This window comes from Podarcis muralis, chromosome 18, assembly GCF_964188315.1.
Source record: "Podarcis muralis chromosome 18, rPodMur119.hap1.1, whole genome shotgun sequence".
Taxonomy (NCBI): Eukaryota; Metazoa; Chordata; class Lepidosauria; order Squamata; family Lacertidae; genus Podarcis; species Podarcis muralis.
In genome coordinates this window covers 9,556,321-9,573,707 of record NC_135672.1, presented here as the reverse complement: position 1 = coordinate 9,573,707, position 17,387 = coordinate 9,556,321, and the positions used below count along the sequence as shown (strand labels likewise).

Here is a 17,387-nt window from a genome sequence, read left to right as displayed (position 1 = left end):
TCTAGAGTCCCTTATCTCTCTCCCCGATCGGCAAACGATCAGCGGAACTTCCTGGACTGGGACATCCTCTTGTGTGTGACTAGAGGTGGGCGTAACCTTACCTGTTCAGGTAACAGAACCACAAGGCACACAGCCCTCCTCCCCTCTTTTTCCATCTTCCTTTCGTCCTGTGAGCTGCAGTGACTGCCAGCCTGTAGTCACTGGGATTAACCCCCCCATATTGGGTACATCCACATGTATAAAACTAGGTCCCCCCCCCCTAAAAAATAATGTCCAAAATTTGAGGGTGTCTTATACACGGATAGATCTTCCCCCATTTTCTTAAATCGGAGTCCACCAAAATAGGGGGTGTCTTATAGACGGAAAAATACGGTATCTCTGTAACTAAGTCTGCCTTCAGGGATCCATCTGTGAACTGAATGTGTGAGTAAACTTCTTTTATATACCTTATTATTCTGTGTTTAAGATGCCCCCATGTATAAGACGTCCCCTATTTTTGGGGGGCTCAAAATTAAGAAAACACCCCCTCACCACTACCTGTGTTTAAGAAGAGCCCCAATTTTAAACCTAATTTTTGGGTTTAAAAAAACAACCCTAGCCTTATACATGGAAAAATACGGTACTTTACACAAGATTGTGTCGTGCCCATTCTTTTAAGAGGGATATAAGGGAAATTACCAGGCAGTCCGATGGAACAGTCGCCGCCCGCTTTGTAATGTTTCTTAAAAGATCCGTGGGTGCCAAGACCCAGTTGTGGCTCGAAGGGTGTGGGGCTGGTGTCCCCTGTGTGGTCCATTCACTGCTTTCCCCTCTCTCCTCTTTCAGGAACGCCAGAGCATCATCAGGTATTGGCTGGAGAATCTGCGAGCCAAACAGGGCGAGGCTCTGCACAACATCCACTTCCTGGAAGGCCAGCCAATCGGTGAGTGGGGATTGGGGCCAGAAGGCGGGGCATGTGGAGCGGCGTCTGTCTGTCTGAAGAGCTGAACTGAGATTTGTTCGCTGTCCGAACAACCGAACAGAATCCTTTGCTGGGTCTTCTGAATTTTGTAGAGTTTCCCATTTTGCTTTTGAAATTCAGCGGCGTTTTAAACTATAGAGCCTAGGACTTGCTGATCAGAAGGTCGGCGGTTCGAATCCCCGTGATGGGGTGAGCTCCCGTTGCTGGGTCCCTGCTCCTGCCAACCTAGCAGTTCAAAAGCACGTCAAAGTGCAAGTAGATAAATACCGTATTTTTTGCACCATAACACTCACTTTTTTCCTCCTAGAAAATAAGGGGAAATGTCTGTGCGTGTTATGGAGCGAATGCCTGCGGGTGGCGGGGGGGATCTGCTGCAGTCGTGAGCAGAGGATCCATGGTTCCCCTTCCTTCTCTCCTCCGTGGTTACAAAGCATGGATCCACATGGATCCTCAGGATTTTTGCATTGGGCTACTCCAAACTCACTGTCAGATCACATGTGGCCACAGCATGAACCACAAAAATCATATATCCACTATTTCGTTTAGAATTCCCCCCCCCCTTGTTTTCCTCCTCTAAAAACTACGTGCGTGTTATGGTCTGGTGCGTGTTATAGAGCGAAAAATACGGTAGTTACCGCTCCGGCGGGAAGGTGAATGGCGTTTCCGTGCGCTGCTTTGGTTCGCCAGAAGCGGCTTAGTCCTGCTGGCCACATGACCCGGAAGCTGAATGCCAGCTCCCTTGGCCAGTAAAACGAGATGAGCGCCGCAACCCCAGAGTCAGTCACGACTGGACGTAATGGTCAGGGGTCCCTTTACCTTTACATTACATAAAATAACCAACCAAGAAATAAAGCTCAGTTTAAAATCAGTAAACACAAACCGGCGACGAGCCCAACCAGAAGAAGGAAACATAACATGGCCATTGTCGTCCTTCTGCCACATCCTTCTAGTTCACCCGTTTGGCAGAAACTTGCTGAGGGAGGTACCACTTCTGAGGAGGGGGCTAGGCCTGCCCACCCACACCAAAAGCTCGTTCCACTCTTGGGGTCCGGCAGGGCAAAGTAGGTCTGTTTTTAAACTTTTAAATTGCAAAGGACTAGTGGCGCTGTGGGTTAAACCACAGAGCCTAGGATTTGTCGATCAGAAGGTCGGCGGTTCGAATCCCCGCAATGACAGGGTGAGCTCCCGTTGCTCGGTCCCTGCTCCTGCCAACCTAGCAGTTCGAAAACACGTCAAAGTGCAAGTAGATAAATAGGTACCGCTCCGGCGGGAAGGTAAACGGCGTTTCCATGCGCTGCTCTGGTTCGCCAGAAGTGGCTTAGTCCTGGTGGCCACATGACCCAGAAGCTGTACGCTGGCTCCCTCGGCCATTAAAGCGAGATGAGCGCCACAACCCCAGAGTCGGCCACGACCGGACCTAATGGTCGGGGGTCCCTCTACCTTTACCTACAGCTTTGGTAGCTCCTGTTGGCGCATCCAGGGTCGAAGGGGGGGGGGGTGTGGCACCCCTGCTCCACTTAACTCCTGCGCCCCCTTTCTTTTCTCCGCAGTTCCTGAATTGGCTGCCCGTGGCATTCTCCAGCAGGTCTTCCCCATCCACGAGCAACGGATCCTCAACCGGCTGATGAAATCGTGGGTACAAGCCATTTGCGAACCGCAACCTTTGGGTATGCAATTCCGTCCTTCCCTGTCTCCCTCCTGTTCTGAGAACACTTGGGGGGGCGCAGGTTCCCCTCCCTGCCCCTGATCTAAGGAGAGACATTACCCCCCCCCCCCAGGGACGCAGGGGGTGCTGTAGTCTAAACCACTGAGCCTCTTGGGCTTGCCGATCGGAAGGTCGGCAGTTGGAATCCCCGTGACAGAGTGAGCTCCCGTTGCTCTGTCCCAGCTCCTGCCAACCTAGCAATTCAAAAGCACGTCAAAGTGCAAGTAGATAAATAGGTACCACTCCAGCGGGAAGGTAAACGGCATTTCCGTGTGCTGCTCTGGTTCACCAGAAGCGGCTTAGTCCTGCCGGCCACATGACCCAGAACATGGCTCCCTCGGCCAGTAAAGCGGGATGAGCGCCACAACCCCAGAGTCGGCCACGACTGGACCTAATGGTCAGGGGCCCCTTTACCTTTACGATATCTGTATTGTCCCTGTTATACCTATTTGCAAATTCAAAGGTATCCCTATTGTGTTTTATGACTTCCTTGATATTGTATGACCAAAATAATAAAATTCATTCATCTCCTAAATAAAAGAACAGGATGCTGAATTAACTTTGGTCCAGCCAGGTTCTGATTTCCTTGCCCCTTGCCACCCCCAGATGATATCTGTGACTACTTTGGCGTGAAAATCGCCATGTACTTTGCCTGGCTGGGCTTCTACACATCGGTCATGGTTTACCCGGCTGTCTTCGGCTCCCTTCTCTACACCTTCACGGAGAACGATCAGGTGAGGACGGGTTACCTGTAGAACAGGGGAGGGGAAGAGAGAGTGAAATAACAAGGGAGGCAGGGCCGGATTTCGGTTTGATGCGGCCCTCAGCTCCTGAAGGTAATGGGGCCCTTTCTATGTCCAGCGGTCCTTTGTCAACAACAAATTGCCGCTGTGTTTTTGTGTTGAATACCGTATTTTTCGCCCTATAGGACGCACTTTTCCCCCTCCAAAAATGAAGGGGAAATGTGTGTGAGTCCTATGGGGCGAATGCAGGCTTTCGCTGAAGCCTGGAGAGCGAGAGGGGTCGGTGCGCACCGACCCCTCTCGCTCTCCAGGCTTCAGGAAGCTCTGCGCAACCCTCGGGAGACCGGCTCCGAGGGTTGTGCAGAGCTGCCTGCAGTCCCGGGCTCAGCGCACTTCTCCCCATCGCCAGCCCCACAAGCTCGGGGGACAGCGGGGAGGCAGAGCGCGCCTTCCCGCTGTTCCCCGACCTGGTTCTTCCAGCCCCGCACCGGGGGGGAAATAATTTTATTCCCCTTTATTTCCCCCCAAAAAAACTAGGTGCGTCCTATGGGCCGGAGCGTCCCATGGGGCGCAAAGTACGGTATATGCAGGCCTAGGCAAACTCGGCCCTCCAGATGTTTTGAGACTACAGTTCCCATCATCCCTGACCACTGGCCCTGTTAGCGAGGGATGATGGGAGTTGTAGTCCCAAAACATCTGGAGGGCTGAGTTTGCCTAGGCCTGCTATATGGTAATTTATGAACCTAAATGGGTATCGAAAGCCATTTGCACATAGCAAAATAAGTATTTTATCAAAGTAATTGTTGGACTGAAATACAATGAGGAAGAAGTATATGCGAATAGTGAAATACAGTGAAGGAGAAGTATATGAATAGTGGAATAATTTAAAATGATTTTTGTATTCATAGCAAACTTAATGATGCAAACACATTGGCATTTGGCAGTAACAAAAGTTCCTTTAGAAACACAATTTACAAAGACTCACAGTCGAGTCTCTAGAATCTTGCTATAACATGAAATAATAATAGGTGTGAATATTTGATGCAAACTACTAATCATTAGGGACGCGGGTGGCGCTGTGGTCTAAACCACAGAGCCTAGGGCTTGCCGATCAGAAGGTCGGCGATTCGAATCCCCACAATGACGGGGTGAGCTCCCGTTGCTCGGTCCCTGCTCCTGCCAACCTAGCAGTTCAAAAGCACGTCAAAGTGCAAGTAGATAAATAGGTACCACTCTGGCGGGAAGGTAAACGGCGTTTCCGTGCGCTGCTCTGGTTCACCAGAAGCGGCTTAGTCCTGCTGGCCACATGACCCAGAAGCTGTACGCCAGCTCCCTCGGCCAATAAAGCGAGGTGAGCGCCGCAACCCCAGAGTCGGCCACGACTGGACCTAATGGTCAGGGGTCCCTTTACCTTTATCTTTATTCCCCCACCAGACCAGCCGGGACGTCTGCTGTGTGATCTTCGCCATCTTCAACGTCATCTGGGCCACCCTGTTCCTGGAGGAGTGGAAGCGGCGGGGGGCCGAGTTCGCCTACAAGTGGGGCACCCTGGACACGCCGGCGGAGTCCATCGAGGAGCCGCGGCCGCAATTCCGGGTCAGTGGTGGCGCCGGATCCAGCCCTGGGAACTGGGGCAGGGGAAAGAACGTTGTGGGGAAGCCCAGACCATCCCCTCCCTCCTTTAAGAAAGAGGGTGTGGCCTAAGGAGTCCGCCGAGGGCCAGGTAGAAAGGCTTCGGGGGCCACATTCACCCCTCTGCTCCTGAGGTTCCTAAGGAGACCCTCAAGGGCCAGATAGAAAGGCTTTGGGGGCCATATTCACCCATATGCTCCTGAGGTTCCTAAAGAGACCCTCAAGGGCCAAATAAAAAGGTTTTGGGGGCCACATTCACCCTTCTGCTCCTGAGGTTCCTAAGGAGACCCTCAAGGGCCAGATAAAAAGGTTTCGGGGGCCACACTCACCTCTCTGCTCCTGAGGTTCCTAAAGAGACCCTCCAGGGCCAGATAGAAAGGTTTCGGGGGCCACACTCACCTCTCTGCTCCTGAGGTTCCTAAAGAGGCCCTCAAGGGCCAGATAGAAAGGTTTCAGGGGCCACATTCACCCCTCTGCTCCTAAGGTTCCTAAAGAGACCCTCAAGGGCCAGATAGAAAGGTTTTGGGGGCCACATTCACTCCTCTTCTCCCGAGGTTCCTAAAGAGACCCCCCAGGGCCAGATAGAAAGGCTCTGGGGGCCGCATCCACCCCCCAGGGGCCTGAGCTCGCCCTGCTGCAAGCGGACCCACAATCTTCCCTAGCTCCTCCGGGCAGGCAGGTCTCTGCGGCCGCCGCCTTGCTGACCCCTCTCCCCGCCCGCAGGGGGTGAAGCGCGTGAGCCCCGTCACCAACTCGGAGGAGTTCTACTACCCGCCCTGGAAGCGGCTGCTCTTCCAGTGCTTGGTCAGCCTCCCGGTCTGCCTCTTCTGCCTCTCCTTCGTCTTCCTCGCCATGCTGGGCTGCTTCGAGCTACAGGTGAGCGGGCGTTTTCGGAGGGGAGGAAGTTTCCGCAGGAGGAAGAGACAGATTACGGGGTTGTCATTGTCATCATCATCCTTATCTGTTGCTTTCTTCTCATTTTTACAAGAAGTAACTGAATCCGTTTGAAGGGACGCGGGTGGCGCTGTGGGTTAAACCACAGAGCCTAGGGCTTGCCAATCAGAAGGTCGGCGGTTCGAATCCCCGCAACGACGGGGTGAGCTCCCGTTGCTCGGTCCCTCCTCCTGCCAACCTAGCAGTTCGAAAGCACGTCAAAGTGCAAGTAGATCAATAGGTACCGCTCCGGCGGGAAGGTAAACGGCGTTTCCGTGCACTGCTCTGGTTCGCCAGAAGTGGCTTATTCATGCTGGCCACATGACCCGGAAGCTGTACGCCGGCTCCCTCGGCCAGTAAAGCGAGATGAGCACTGCAACCCCAGAGTCGGCCACGACTGGACCTAATGCTCAGGGGTCCCTTTACCTTAACTGAATCCGTTTTGGTTTCTCTGGACAAATCTCTCAGCTTATTTATTTGTCATACACAATGGACCCTCCGGATACGAACTTAACTCGTTCCGGCGGTTCTTAAGTACCCCAAAAAGTTTGCATCTAGAGGCGCCGCTTCTGCGCACGCGCACGGTATTGGTTTTGATTGGCATTTCCGAGCAGCGAGTTTTTTCGGGCGGGGGGAACCTCCTCGTTGCCCTCCCTGCGCGAACCCCCGCTTTCTGTCTTCCCTCGCCAGGAATTTGTGCTGAGCATTAAGGAGCTGCCGCGCATCGTGCGTTTCCTGCCAAAAATTGTGCTGGCCGTCATCGTCACCGCCTGCGACGAAGTCTACAAGAAGATCGCGTACTGGCTGAACGACATGGGTGAATTCTTTGCGGGATCTTCCTTCCTTCCTTCCTTCCTTCCTTCCTTCCTTCCTTCCTTCCTTCCCCTTTTCTTTCCCCTTCCTTCCTTCCTTCCTTCCTCTTTCTTTCTTTCTTTCTTTCTTTCTTTCTTTCTTTCTTTCTTTCTTTCTTTCTTTCTTTCTTTCTTTCCCCCTTCCTTCCTTCCTTCCCTTTTTCTTTCCCCTTCCTTCCTTCCTTCCTTCCTTCCTTCCTTCCTTCCTTCCTTCCTTCCTTCCTTCCTTCTTCTTTCTTCTTTCCTCTTTCTTCCTTCCTTCCTTCCTTCCTTCCTTCCTTCCTTCCTTCCTCCTTTACTTCCTTATTTCCTTCCTTAATTCCTTCCTCATTTCCTTCTTCCCTCCCTCCCTCCCTTCCTCTTTCTTTCTTTCTTTCTTTCTTTCTTTCTTTCTTTCTTTCTTTCTTTCTTTCTTTCCTCCTTCCTTCCTTCCTTTCCTCCCTTTTTCTTTCCCCTTCCTTCCTTCCTTCCTTCCTTCTTCTTTCCTCTTTCTTCCTCCCTTCCTCCCTCCCTCCCTCCCTCCCTCCCTTCCTTCCTTCCTTCCTTCCTTGAGATAGACATCCTAAACATGAAATTTCCTTCTCCTTGCAGAAAATTATCGCTTGCAGAGTGCCTACGAAAAACACCTCATCATCAAAATGGTCTTGGTGAGTTTGGGCTCCCCGGGTGCAACGGTTGGGCTGCCACACGTTTGTGGGAACGGTGGAGGGAGCCCCTGATTTGCATGCAGAATGTACCAAGTTCAGTCCCCGGAGACCCCCTGGGAACCTGGAGAACTGCTGGTGCCAGCCAGTGTTGACAGTACTGGCCTCGGTGGACCCGATGGTCCAAGTCCGGTGCGTCAAACTAGTGGGTTTGACGGTTTGTTGGGACAGGAAGAGGAGCCTTCGATAGCCTGCTTGAAACCAGCTGGCTTCCCCATGCAGATAGAAGTGGGCTGTGTTGTCCTACTTCACCTGTTGGACAGCAGCCTGGGGCCCCCCAAACTAGTGGGCTTGACAGTTTGTCAAGACAGCAAAAGGAGCCTTTGCTAACCGGCTTGAACCCAGCTGGCTTCCTCGCGGGTGGGAGGGCAGCTAGAAGTGGGCTGCGTTGTCCTACTTCACCTGTTGGACAGCAGGCTGGGGGAGAGAGGGAGCGGGGGAGAAAGGAAGAGGCAGCAGTATGTTTCCAAGCACAATTCAAAGTGTTGGTGCTGACCATGAAAGCCTTAAACAGCCTCTGCCCTGTATCCCTGAAGCAGCGTCTCCACCCCCATCGTCCAGCCCGGACACCGGGGTCCATCTCCCGAGGGCCTTCTGGAGGTTCCCTCCCTGCGAGAAGCGAGGTTGCAGGGAACCAGGCAGAGGGCCTTCTCGGTGGTGGCGCCCTCCCTGTGGAACACCCTCCCGCCAGATGTCAAGGAAATAAAGAACTATCTGACTTTTAGAAGACATCTGAAGTCAGCCCTGTTTAGGGAAGGTTGGAGAATCTATAGTTACGCCCGTCAGAGCACAACAGGAGTGTCTCTCAAGCAAGTTTACAGGAAATGTGTCTATCTAGGAAAAACACGAACGGTTGTTTTCAGCTGCCTTTTAAACAGCCCACACTTAATGTAGCCTTCCCATGTTAGGTTAACCGGGGACAGGGCCCAGGTGTTGGAGAGCACAGCACGGTAAAAGTACAGTGGTGCCTCGCAAGACGAAATTAATTCATTCTGCGAGTTTTGTCGTCTTGCGATGTTTTTCGTCTTGCAAAGCCCGGTGTCGGGAACGTTTCGGAAAAGCTTCAAAAATCACCAAAGTCTTTAAAAACCTCAAAAAAGGCTACCACACCGCGTTCTATGAGTTGCTCCTCGAAGTCAAGTCGCAACTGTATTAACGGTGTTAAGAAAAAGGAAGCAAACTTGCAAGACGTTTCCATCTTGCGAAGCAAGCCCATAGGGAAAATCGTCTTGCGAAGCAGCTCAAAAAACAAAAAACCCTTTCGTCTTGCAAGTTTTTTGTCTTGCGAGTTTTTTGTCTTGCGAGGTACCACTGTGTGTGTATATATATAACATCTCCTCTCTCTCTTTTTCTCTAGTTTCAGTTTGTAAATTCATACCTAAGTCTTTTCTACATCGGATTCTACCTCAAAGACATGGATCGCCTCAAGGAGGTACGGGATTCGCGGGGTATAAAGAATAAAATTATTATTATTATTATTATTATTATTATTATTATTATTATTATTATTATTATTATTATTATTATTATTATTATGTCACAGTGCCCGAAGCCGTGAGGACTGGGGAAGAGGGTGGGAACCCTCCATTTCAGTTTCTCTGGCTTTCATCACTTCCCTCCTCCTGGATTCCATCTTCCCCCTTCCCATTTCAGCCTGTGAATCAAGTCCCGTATTTTTCGCTCTATAAGACGCACCAGACCACAAGACGCACCTAGTTTTTGGAGGAGGAAAACAAGAAAAAATATATTCTGAATCTCAGAAGCCAGAACAGCAAGAGGGATCGCTGGGCAGCGAAAGCAGCAATCCCTCTTGCTGTTCTGGCTTCTGGGATAGCTGCGCAGCCTGCATTCGCTCCATAAGATGCACACACATTCCCCCTTACTTTTTAGGAAGGAAAACGTGAGTCTTATAGAGCAAAAAATATAGTATTTTAAAAAGTCATCATGAAAGCTAACCCTAATACTCACATTCCCATATTATTTGGCCCAAGCACCCGCAAGCCCGTTTGCCTGGCAGAGCAAATTTGTACGTGTGAATTGCACCAATATATGCCTTTTTAATGAACACTCCCCCCTGACACCACCCGCCCCCACTGGAGAACCAAATTGCAAAATTCAGAAAAGTGCCAATTTGAAACAATCGCAGCATTTCGGTCCCCTCCTTGTTTCGAGAAGAGGCAACCCGGGTGGGTTGTGCAAATGGAACCAAATTTCTTCCCATCCCCTTAAGGTAAAGGGACCCCTGACCATTAGGTCCAGTCGTGGCCGACTCTGGGGTTGCGGCGCTCATCTCGCTTTATTGGCCGAGGGAGCTGGCGTACAGCTTCCGGGTCATGTGGCCAGCATGACTAAGCCGCTTCTGGCGAACCAGAGCAGCGCACGGAAACACCGTTTACCTTCCCACTGGAGTGGTACCTATTTATCTACTTGCACTTTGTGCTTTCGAACTGCTAGGTTGGCAGGAGCAGGGACCGAGCAACGGGAGCTCACCCCGTCATTGCGGGGATTCGAACCGCCGACCTTCTGATCGGCAAGCCCTAGGCTCTGTGGTTTAACCCACAGCGCCACCCGCATCCCTTCCCATCCCCTAAGCATCCGCCAACTCCTGCTTTTATCGCTGTTCTTCCGCCGCGAGGTGCAATAAGAGCGTTCCAGCTTTCCGCTCGCTCCCCGGCGGACGCAGAGCCAACAATTACTCCAGAAATCCACTTTGGGGAGGTCCAAGAAAATGCATAGAGGGGGATACTATCGAAGGGCTACTCGCCACAGTAGAGATATCCTCCAACCACTGCTGGAGACAGTAAATGCCTCCGTTTCCCGACATCAGTTGCTTGGGGAACCACAAGAGGGGAAAATTTCTGCCCTTGTCCTCAGGCTCTGCTCAGGGGGCTTCCCTCCGGGGGGGGGGGGGAGCATCTAGGTGACTGTGAGGATAAGAGTCTGGCCTTAGATGGCTCCCCTTTGGCCCGATCCGGCTGCAGAACATGCCTTGGTTTCCTTTGAAGAAATGGGTTTCTCATTTCTTCTGCTATCCGGATAGCAGAAGGCACTTTTGTGGTCCGTCCACAGCAAGTCCAAAGAAATGAGAGATTTCATGCAGTATATATATATCCTCCAGGCACCCTCTCCCCCCTTCCCCAGGAATCCAACCACGTCAGCTTATACACGCAGGTTGACATCACAGATGTTCCTGCTTTGGGACTCTTCACCATAAAAGGGTGTTCCTCTTCCTGTACTCTTGACCATATAAGGGTATTCCTGTTCCGGCACTCTTATCTTGGGGTAAGAAGGTCACCAACTCTCCTGGCGCTGTTCCCGGACTAGGTCTGTGCGTCAGAGTGTGGTCAGGCGTAAGATAAGACCCAGACGTGCCATCCCTTCTCCACTGGAACAGCCAAGGCCACTCATTGCCGTCATGGACTGATAAGGGAGAGGGCTTTGAGCACTTGTTTATACAGCTTGGTTTTCTGTTTATACATTGATTCAAGCTCAAGCTTCCTGAGCTTGAAAAGCTCAAGTTAATGCATTTTAGAAGTGCTCCCTTGGAGGAGGAAAATGGGGATTTTGGGTCAGTTTCAAACTGACTGCACAGAAACCCATTCCTTCATTTTCGGTTCCTAAATGGAGCCTCCATGGGAAGGGGCAGTCTACCTTTGCCTGGCAGAACACCCCCCCCGAACGTGAACCCGACAGGCGTCCATCAGCGTCTTAAAGAACCCAGCCGGCGCATCCAACATGGGTTGCCAGCCACTTCGAACCCTTCATCTTCCCGTTTCGTTGCATCGTTTTTTGGTTGGGTTTTGATTTTGCATTTTCTCTCTCTGTGTGTGTGTCTCTCTCTCCCTCTGTCCGTCTGTCGGCCCTCCGCCTTCCTCAGCTCCTGCTCATCTTTTCCCTCTTCCAAAGCCTCGTGCGTCAGCTCAGAGACGCCCTCCTTCCCACCGTCATTCTCCAATTCCACCTCTGCCTCATCTCCTTTAAGGGTCTCCTGAGCTTCTGTTGGCAGCTGGCTGTCTCCAAAGTAGGAGCGCTGGGCTGGGGTCTTGGGGCAGAGGGATGGAGTGGGGAGCCTGGGAGAAAGACCTGATTTCCATCTCATGTTGGTTGGCCTCTGCCATTACGGGAACGTGCCTAGGGCCCAAGGGTCAAGGGTCGTGCCGTTCGAGACCCCGACAACATCTCGCACGAGGGAGACATGGGCACCCGTTCTCCTATCTAGGAGGGAGCTTACAGCTCGCTCCCACAGAAGACAGCAATGCTCCCAAACCTGGACGGTTTGGAGGGAGTAAAGGTAAAGGGACCCCTGACCATTAGGTCCAGTCGTGGCCGACTCTGGGGTTGCGGCGCTCATCTTGCTTTATTGGCCGAGGGAGCTGGCGTACAGCTTCCGGGTCATGTGGCCAGCAGGACTAAGCCGCTTCTGGCAAACCAGAGCAGTGCAGGGAAACGCCGTTTACCTTCCCGCCGGAGCGGTACCTATTGGTCTACTTGCACTTTGACGTGCTTTCGAACTGCTAGGTTGGCAGGAGCAGGGACCGAGCAACAGGAGCTCACCCCATTGCAGGGATTCGAACCGCTGACCTTCTGATCGGCAAGTCCTAGGCTCTGTGGTTTAACCCACAGCGCCACCCGCGTCCCTTCTTGGAGGGAGTCAATATCTCCAAATAGTCGCAAGGTATCACCAGCGAGGAGAGAGAGGATGTTCTTGTGTTCCCTTCTTGCTTTTAGGGTTCCCATTGGGAGGATGGGGTTGGTTCATCTGGTTCGACTTAGGTGGGCCCGACTCAGCTGCCTAGGGGCTCTTCTTATGGTTCCTAAATAGAGCCTCCATGGACATAGCCAGTCAACCTTAGAACAAGAGTGGGAGAAGGCTGTAGCTCTCATATCCTGGTTCACCAGGAGGCTGGACTTATTGGGCCCCCTCTGGCCCGACTGCTGCCTTGGGGCTCTTCTCGTTATTCCTAAATAGAGCCTCCATGGACAGAGCCAGTCTACCTTAGAACAAGAGTGGGAGAAGGCTGTAGCTCTCATATCCTGGTTCACCAGGAGGCTGGACTTATTGGGCCCCCTCTGGCCCGACTCAGCTGCTCTTCTCATTATTGCTAAATAGAGCCTCCATGGACAGAGCCAGTCTACCTTAGAACAACAGGCTGTAGCTTTCTAGGGGCTTCCCTTTTGGGGGGATCAGCTTGGCCGCTTATGAGGACAGAAGTCTGGGCCTCCTTGGGCCTGGCCCAGCTCTCGCTGCAGGGCTCCTCTTAAGTTAGAATTGTAGCGTTGGAAAGGACCCCCCGGGGTCGTCAAATCCACACACACCTGCAGGAATCTCAGCTCAAGCATCCAGGTCAGGTGGTCCACCCAAGGAAGGACGCTCTTGAGGTTCTCCTTTCCCTGACCAGCCTCTTTCTTCTCACATCCCTCCCACCAGATGCTGGCGACCCTCCTCATCACTCGCCAGTTCCTGCAGAACGTGAAGGAGGTCTCCCAGCCGCACTTGTACAGCAAATTCAAGCGCGGGGACCTGAGCGCGCAGAACTTCCGAGAGGCGGCACAGACTATTCTCCGCCTGCTGGCCCAGAAGTGTGCCCCGGCCAGGCCCCGCGGAGCCCACCACCGGGGTCCCCGGCACGGCGGGGACCCCCCGGCCGGCCACGGCCCGGAGGCCGCCGAGGGTCCGGAGGGGGCTCCCCGCGGGGAGAAGAAATGTCTCAACGGCGGCTGCGGCGTCCCTGAGGAAGAGGATGAGGAGAGGAAGGACTCCGACTCGGAGGACGAGAGCATCATCGACTGCGGGCTGAAGTTGAAGAAAGTGAGCTTCATCGAGAAGGCCGACCGCAAGGCCGGCGACCCAGGTCTGGAGGAAGGGGCCAGTTTCCTGGAGGAAGGCAGCCCCACCATGGTGGAGAAAGGTATGGACCCGGCCTCCGTCTTCGAGCTGTGCGAGGACGATGACGAGAGCGACGGGGCCTCCGGGAGTCCCCTGCGGGGAGCGCCGGAAGCCAAGGAGCCGGCGGTGACCATGAGAGCCCGGAGGCCACGGGGCGTCAGGAACCCCTTGGAAGAGGGCGAGGAAGGCGAGGAGGGAGAGGAAGGGCGGAAGTCCAGCAGGAGCTCCTGGATCGACCCACCAGAGGAGGTCTTCGCCGCCCAGCTGGCCCAGGCCGAGGTGGAGAGTTGCATGAAGAAGTACGAGGTGAGGCAGCCAGCACCCGGGGCAGCGCAGAGGAGGAGGAGGGAAGGAAGGCACATCGGGGTGAAGCACGGGGGGACGGACAGGGCATAACTGTCAAGTGTCCCTTATTTGGCGGGAAACTCCCTTATGCCAGCGCCGTGACCCGCTGCTGTCCCTTATTGATGATGTCCCTTAAAGTTCCCGGGTTTCAAAGGAAGCAGCTCCTCTCCCTCCCTCCCTGCCGGCCAGGGAGGAGGGAGGCTCCAACTGTGTTGCTTGGCTGCCCGGCCCGCCCCCCCCCCTTCGGCCTCTTCTCACCAGCCTCGGCCCCCGGGAGCGCCTCCCCGCCGGGACTGAGGAGCCTTGAGAGGAGAGCGAGGGCAACCATAGAGAAAGCAGTTCAGAGAGAGGAGGCGGAGGCGCGGGCAGGTGTTCCAAGAGCTACAAGGGAAGGACCGCAAGTGCTTCTCCCATAGATTTGTAGTGGTAGACTAGCATAGATGGTCTGATCTGCGGGTTTACTTTGGGCGCTATTTCCGCCCCCCCCCTCCTCCCGCCCCGCCTGATGGAACTGAGAGCTGCAGATGGAGCACGAGAGAAAAGATACAGAACTGCAGCAGCATCTTCATAGCTCGGACTTCGTTTTGCGCAAAAAGTGGTTGCTGCTTGTAGTTATTTAATTGCAGTGTTTCATCGGCTGGTGTCTTGAGCAGCAACCTCTGGAAACGAAGGGCTAAAAACCGGCGCTGCTCTCCCAAATTATCTGGTCCCTTTTAACTTTGCATTTCAGCTGGTTGACTAAAATCCCTTATTTTGGCTGCTGGTCCCTTATTTTCGAGGCTGCTGGTCCCTTATTTTCAAATCTGTAAGTTGACAGCTATAGGACAGGGAAGTGACTGGGGACCTCAGGAATGAACGAGAGATAATAACCTGGTAGCCTCAGAGGCAAAAACAGTGGTCAGCAAACTTTTTCAGCAGGGGGCATTTTGCGCATGCGCGGGTTGCGATTCGGTGCTTATGCGCAAAGCGCGATTTAGCGCTTCTGCGCATGCGCAAACGCAGAAACCTGGAAGTAACCCATTCAGGTACTTCCGGGTTTCGGCGGTCCATGACCCGAAAAAACTCACCCTGAAGCGTCTGTAACCCGAGGTATGACTGTATTATAATATATCCAGCTGCGTCCTCCTTGCACGAGGCTGGTTGAAATGAAGGAGTCATCATCAATGTACCATATTTTTCGCTCTATAGGACACACTTTTCCCCCTCCAAAAATTAAGGGGAAATGTGTGTGCGTCCTTTGGAGCGAATGCAGGCTCCTTGGCTTCAGCGATAGCAATGCAAAGCCTCCGAAGCGCAGAGGGAGCGCTCCCTCTGTGCTCCGGAGGCTATGCGTTACTTTCGCTGAAGCCTGGAGAGCAAGAGGGGTCAGTGCGCACCAACCCTCTCGCTCTCAAGGCTTCAGAGATAGCCGCCTGGAGCCTGCGGAGCGCAGCGCGAGTTCCCGCTGTGCTCCACAGGCTTCGGGTTCCTTTTGCTGAAGCTGGGAAAGCAAGACTCTCCTGGCTTCAGCAGAGAGGGAGAGCTGCACAGCGCCCCTTCAGCGAGGCGGGAGGAGAACTGGAAGGGGCTCCGTTTTCCTGCTGCTTCGCTGAAGGGGCGCTGAGCAGAGAGGGGGAGAATTTTTTTCCCTTGTTCTCCCCCTCTAAAACAAGGTGCGTCCTATGGTCCGGTGCGTCCTATAGAGCGAAAAATACGGTAATAACATTATTGTTATTCTCTCTTGCACACCAATCTCTTCCCTTTCTCTCTCTCTCTCTCTCTCTCTCTCTCTCTCATACAACCCCCTATTTCTCTTTCTCTCCCCCCCCCCCCCGATCCAGGACACTTTCCAAGACTACCAAGAGATGTTCATCCAGTTTGGCTACGTGGTCCTCTTCTCGTCCGCCTTCCCTCTGGCCGCCACATGCGCCTTGATCAACAACATCATTGAGATACGGAGCGATGCCTTCAAGCTCTGCACGGGTCTCCAACGCCCCTTTGGCCAGCGGGTGGAAAGCATCGGGGAGTGGCAGGTAAGGTAAAGGGACCCCTGACCATTAGGTCCAGTCGTGGCCGACTCTGGGGTTGCAGCGCTCATCTCGCTTTATTGGCCGAGGGAGCTGGTGTACAGCTTCTGGGTCATGTGGCCAGCAGGACTAAGCTGCTTCTGGCGAACCAGAGCAGCGCACGGAAACGCCGTTTACCTTCCCGCCGGAGCCGTACCTCTTCATCTACTTGCACTTTGACGTGCTTTCGAACTGCTAGGTTGGCAGGAGCAGGGACCGAGCAACGGGAGCTCACCCCGTCATTGCGGGGATTCGAACCACTGACCTTCTGATCGGCAAGCCCTTGGCTCTGTGGTTTAACGCACAGCGAGCACATGGTCTCTATACCTGGAGGCTCCATTTAACTGTCATAGCCATCCATTCGGGCCACACCTCACTCCCTGTGACTTCGCATTCACCTGTCGAGCCCAAGGCTGTGTCCTGAGACAGCAGTTTCTGTAAATTTATTCTTCTTCCATGAAGCAAGTTGTTCGTTCCGTCTGTCCCAAATCTTCGGGCAAGTCCGTTACAACGGATGACCCTGACTTCCAGTATTATTGTTGATCTCTCTCTCTCCCCCCCCCCCATCTTTCCCCTTCTTCCACACTGGCCATTGTTTTATAAAACCATTTTTCTAAAAGAGTTGAATTGCTTAGAATTCATGCTTTAACTTCCTTCCGATACTGCTCACGGGCCTTGGCCCCATAGACCTGAAGGAGTGTCTCCACCCCCATCGTCCAGCCCGGACACTGAGGTCCAGCTCCGAGGGCCTTCTGGCGGTTCCCTCCTTGAGAGAAGTGAGGTTACAGGGAACCAGGCAGAGGGCCTTCTCGGTGGTGGCGCCCGCCCTGTGGAACGCCCTCCCACCAGATGCCAAGGAAATAAACAGCTACCTGACTTTTAGAAGACATCTGAAGGCAGCCCTGTTTAGGGAAGTTTTTAATGTTTGATGTTTTATCGTGTTTTTAATATTCTGTTGGGAGCTGCCCAGAGTGGCTGGGGAGGCCCGGCCTGATGGGCGGGGTATAAATTAAAATAATAACAATAAAAATCCCCACAAACGAAACAGGCCCTGACTTCTTACAAAGCCACGACACGAAAGGAAAATGGGTTGGCTGGGAGGAGGAAATAAGCAATCTCAGCAGCAAGTTCTTAGCTATATAGATGTTCTGGTAAAAAAAATTGCTAGTCTCTTTTAGGAAAATGTCCTTCTTTTCCCCTCTGCAGAAGGTGATGGAAGCCATGGGTGTCCTAGCCATCGTGGTGAACTGCTACTTGATCGGTCAGTGCGGGCAACTTCAACGCCTCTTCCCCTGGCTTAGCCCAGAGGGGGCCATCATATCCGTGGTGGTGCTGGAGGTAACGCCCTTTTCTGCCGTACACACACACACCTAACTCGGTTCTCCTCCTTCGGACCACGATCCCAAGCTGAAATACCCCAGTTCCATAACTGGGATGTCCCAGGTCTGCTCACTAAGATCTGCCTTTCCGCCTGGGCTCCATTTGAGCTAGAACACCAAAGTTGTGGTTTTGTGCTAACCATGGTTTGCTGAGCAAACCACGGGTCGAGCAAAGGAAGCAACGGTTTGCTCCTTGTGTGGC

At 53.2% G+C, this 17,387-nt stretch overlaps 1 protein-coding gene across 3 annotated transcripts in view; it reads left to right on the top strand.

Annotated features, from left to right (window-relative positions):
- ANO8 (anoctamin 8) overlaps positions 1 to 17,387 on the top strand; it is a 44,391-nt gene that overhangs the window by 19,459 nt on the left and 7,545 nt on the right. For 2 of the 3 annotated variants that reach the window (XM_028713601.2, XM_028713604.2), the window contains exons 5-16: positions 826 to 922; positions 2,512 to 2,628; positions 3,273 to 3,400; positions 4,844 to 5,005; positions 5,765 to 5,917; positions 6,665 to 6,791; positions 7,417 to 7,472; positions 8,887 to 8,961; positions 11,407 to 11,550; positions 12,958 to 13,722; positions 15,582 to 15,773; positions 17,013 to 17,144. In XM_028713601.2, the coding sequence (XP_028569434.2) occupies positions 826 to 922; positions 2,512 to 2,628; positions 3,273 to 3,400; positions 4,844 to 5,005; positions 5,765 to 5,917; positions 6,665 to 6,791; positions 7,417 to 7,472; positions 8,887 to 8,961; positions 11,407 to 11,550; positions 12,958 to 13,722; positions 15,582 to 15,773; positions 17,013 to 17,144 (2,148 nt within the window). The remainder of the gene's footprint in view (positions 1 to 825; positions 923 to 2,511; positions 2,629 to 3,272; positions 3,401 to 4,843; positions 5,006 to 5,764; positions 5,918 to 6,664; positions 6,792 to 7,416; positions 7,473 to 8,886; positions 8,962 to 11,406; positions 11,551 to 12,957; positions 13,723 to 15,581; positions 15,774 to 17,012; positions 17,145 to 17,387) is intronic. The other variant, XM_028713603.2, reaches the window with a different exon arrangement.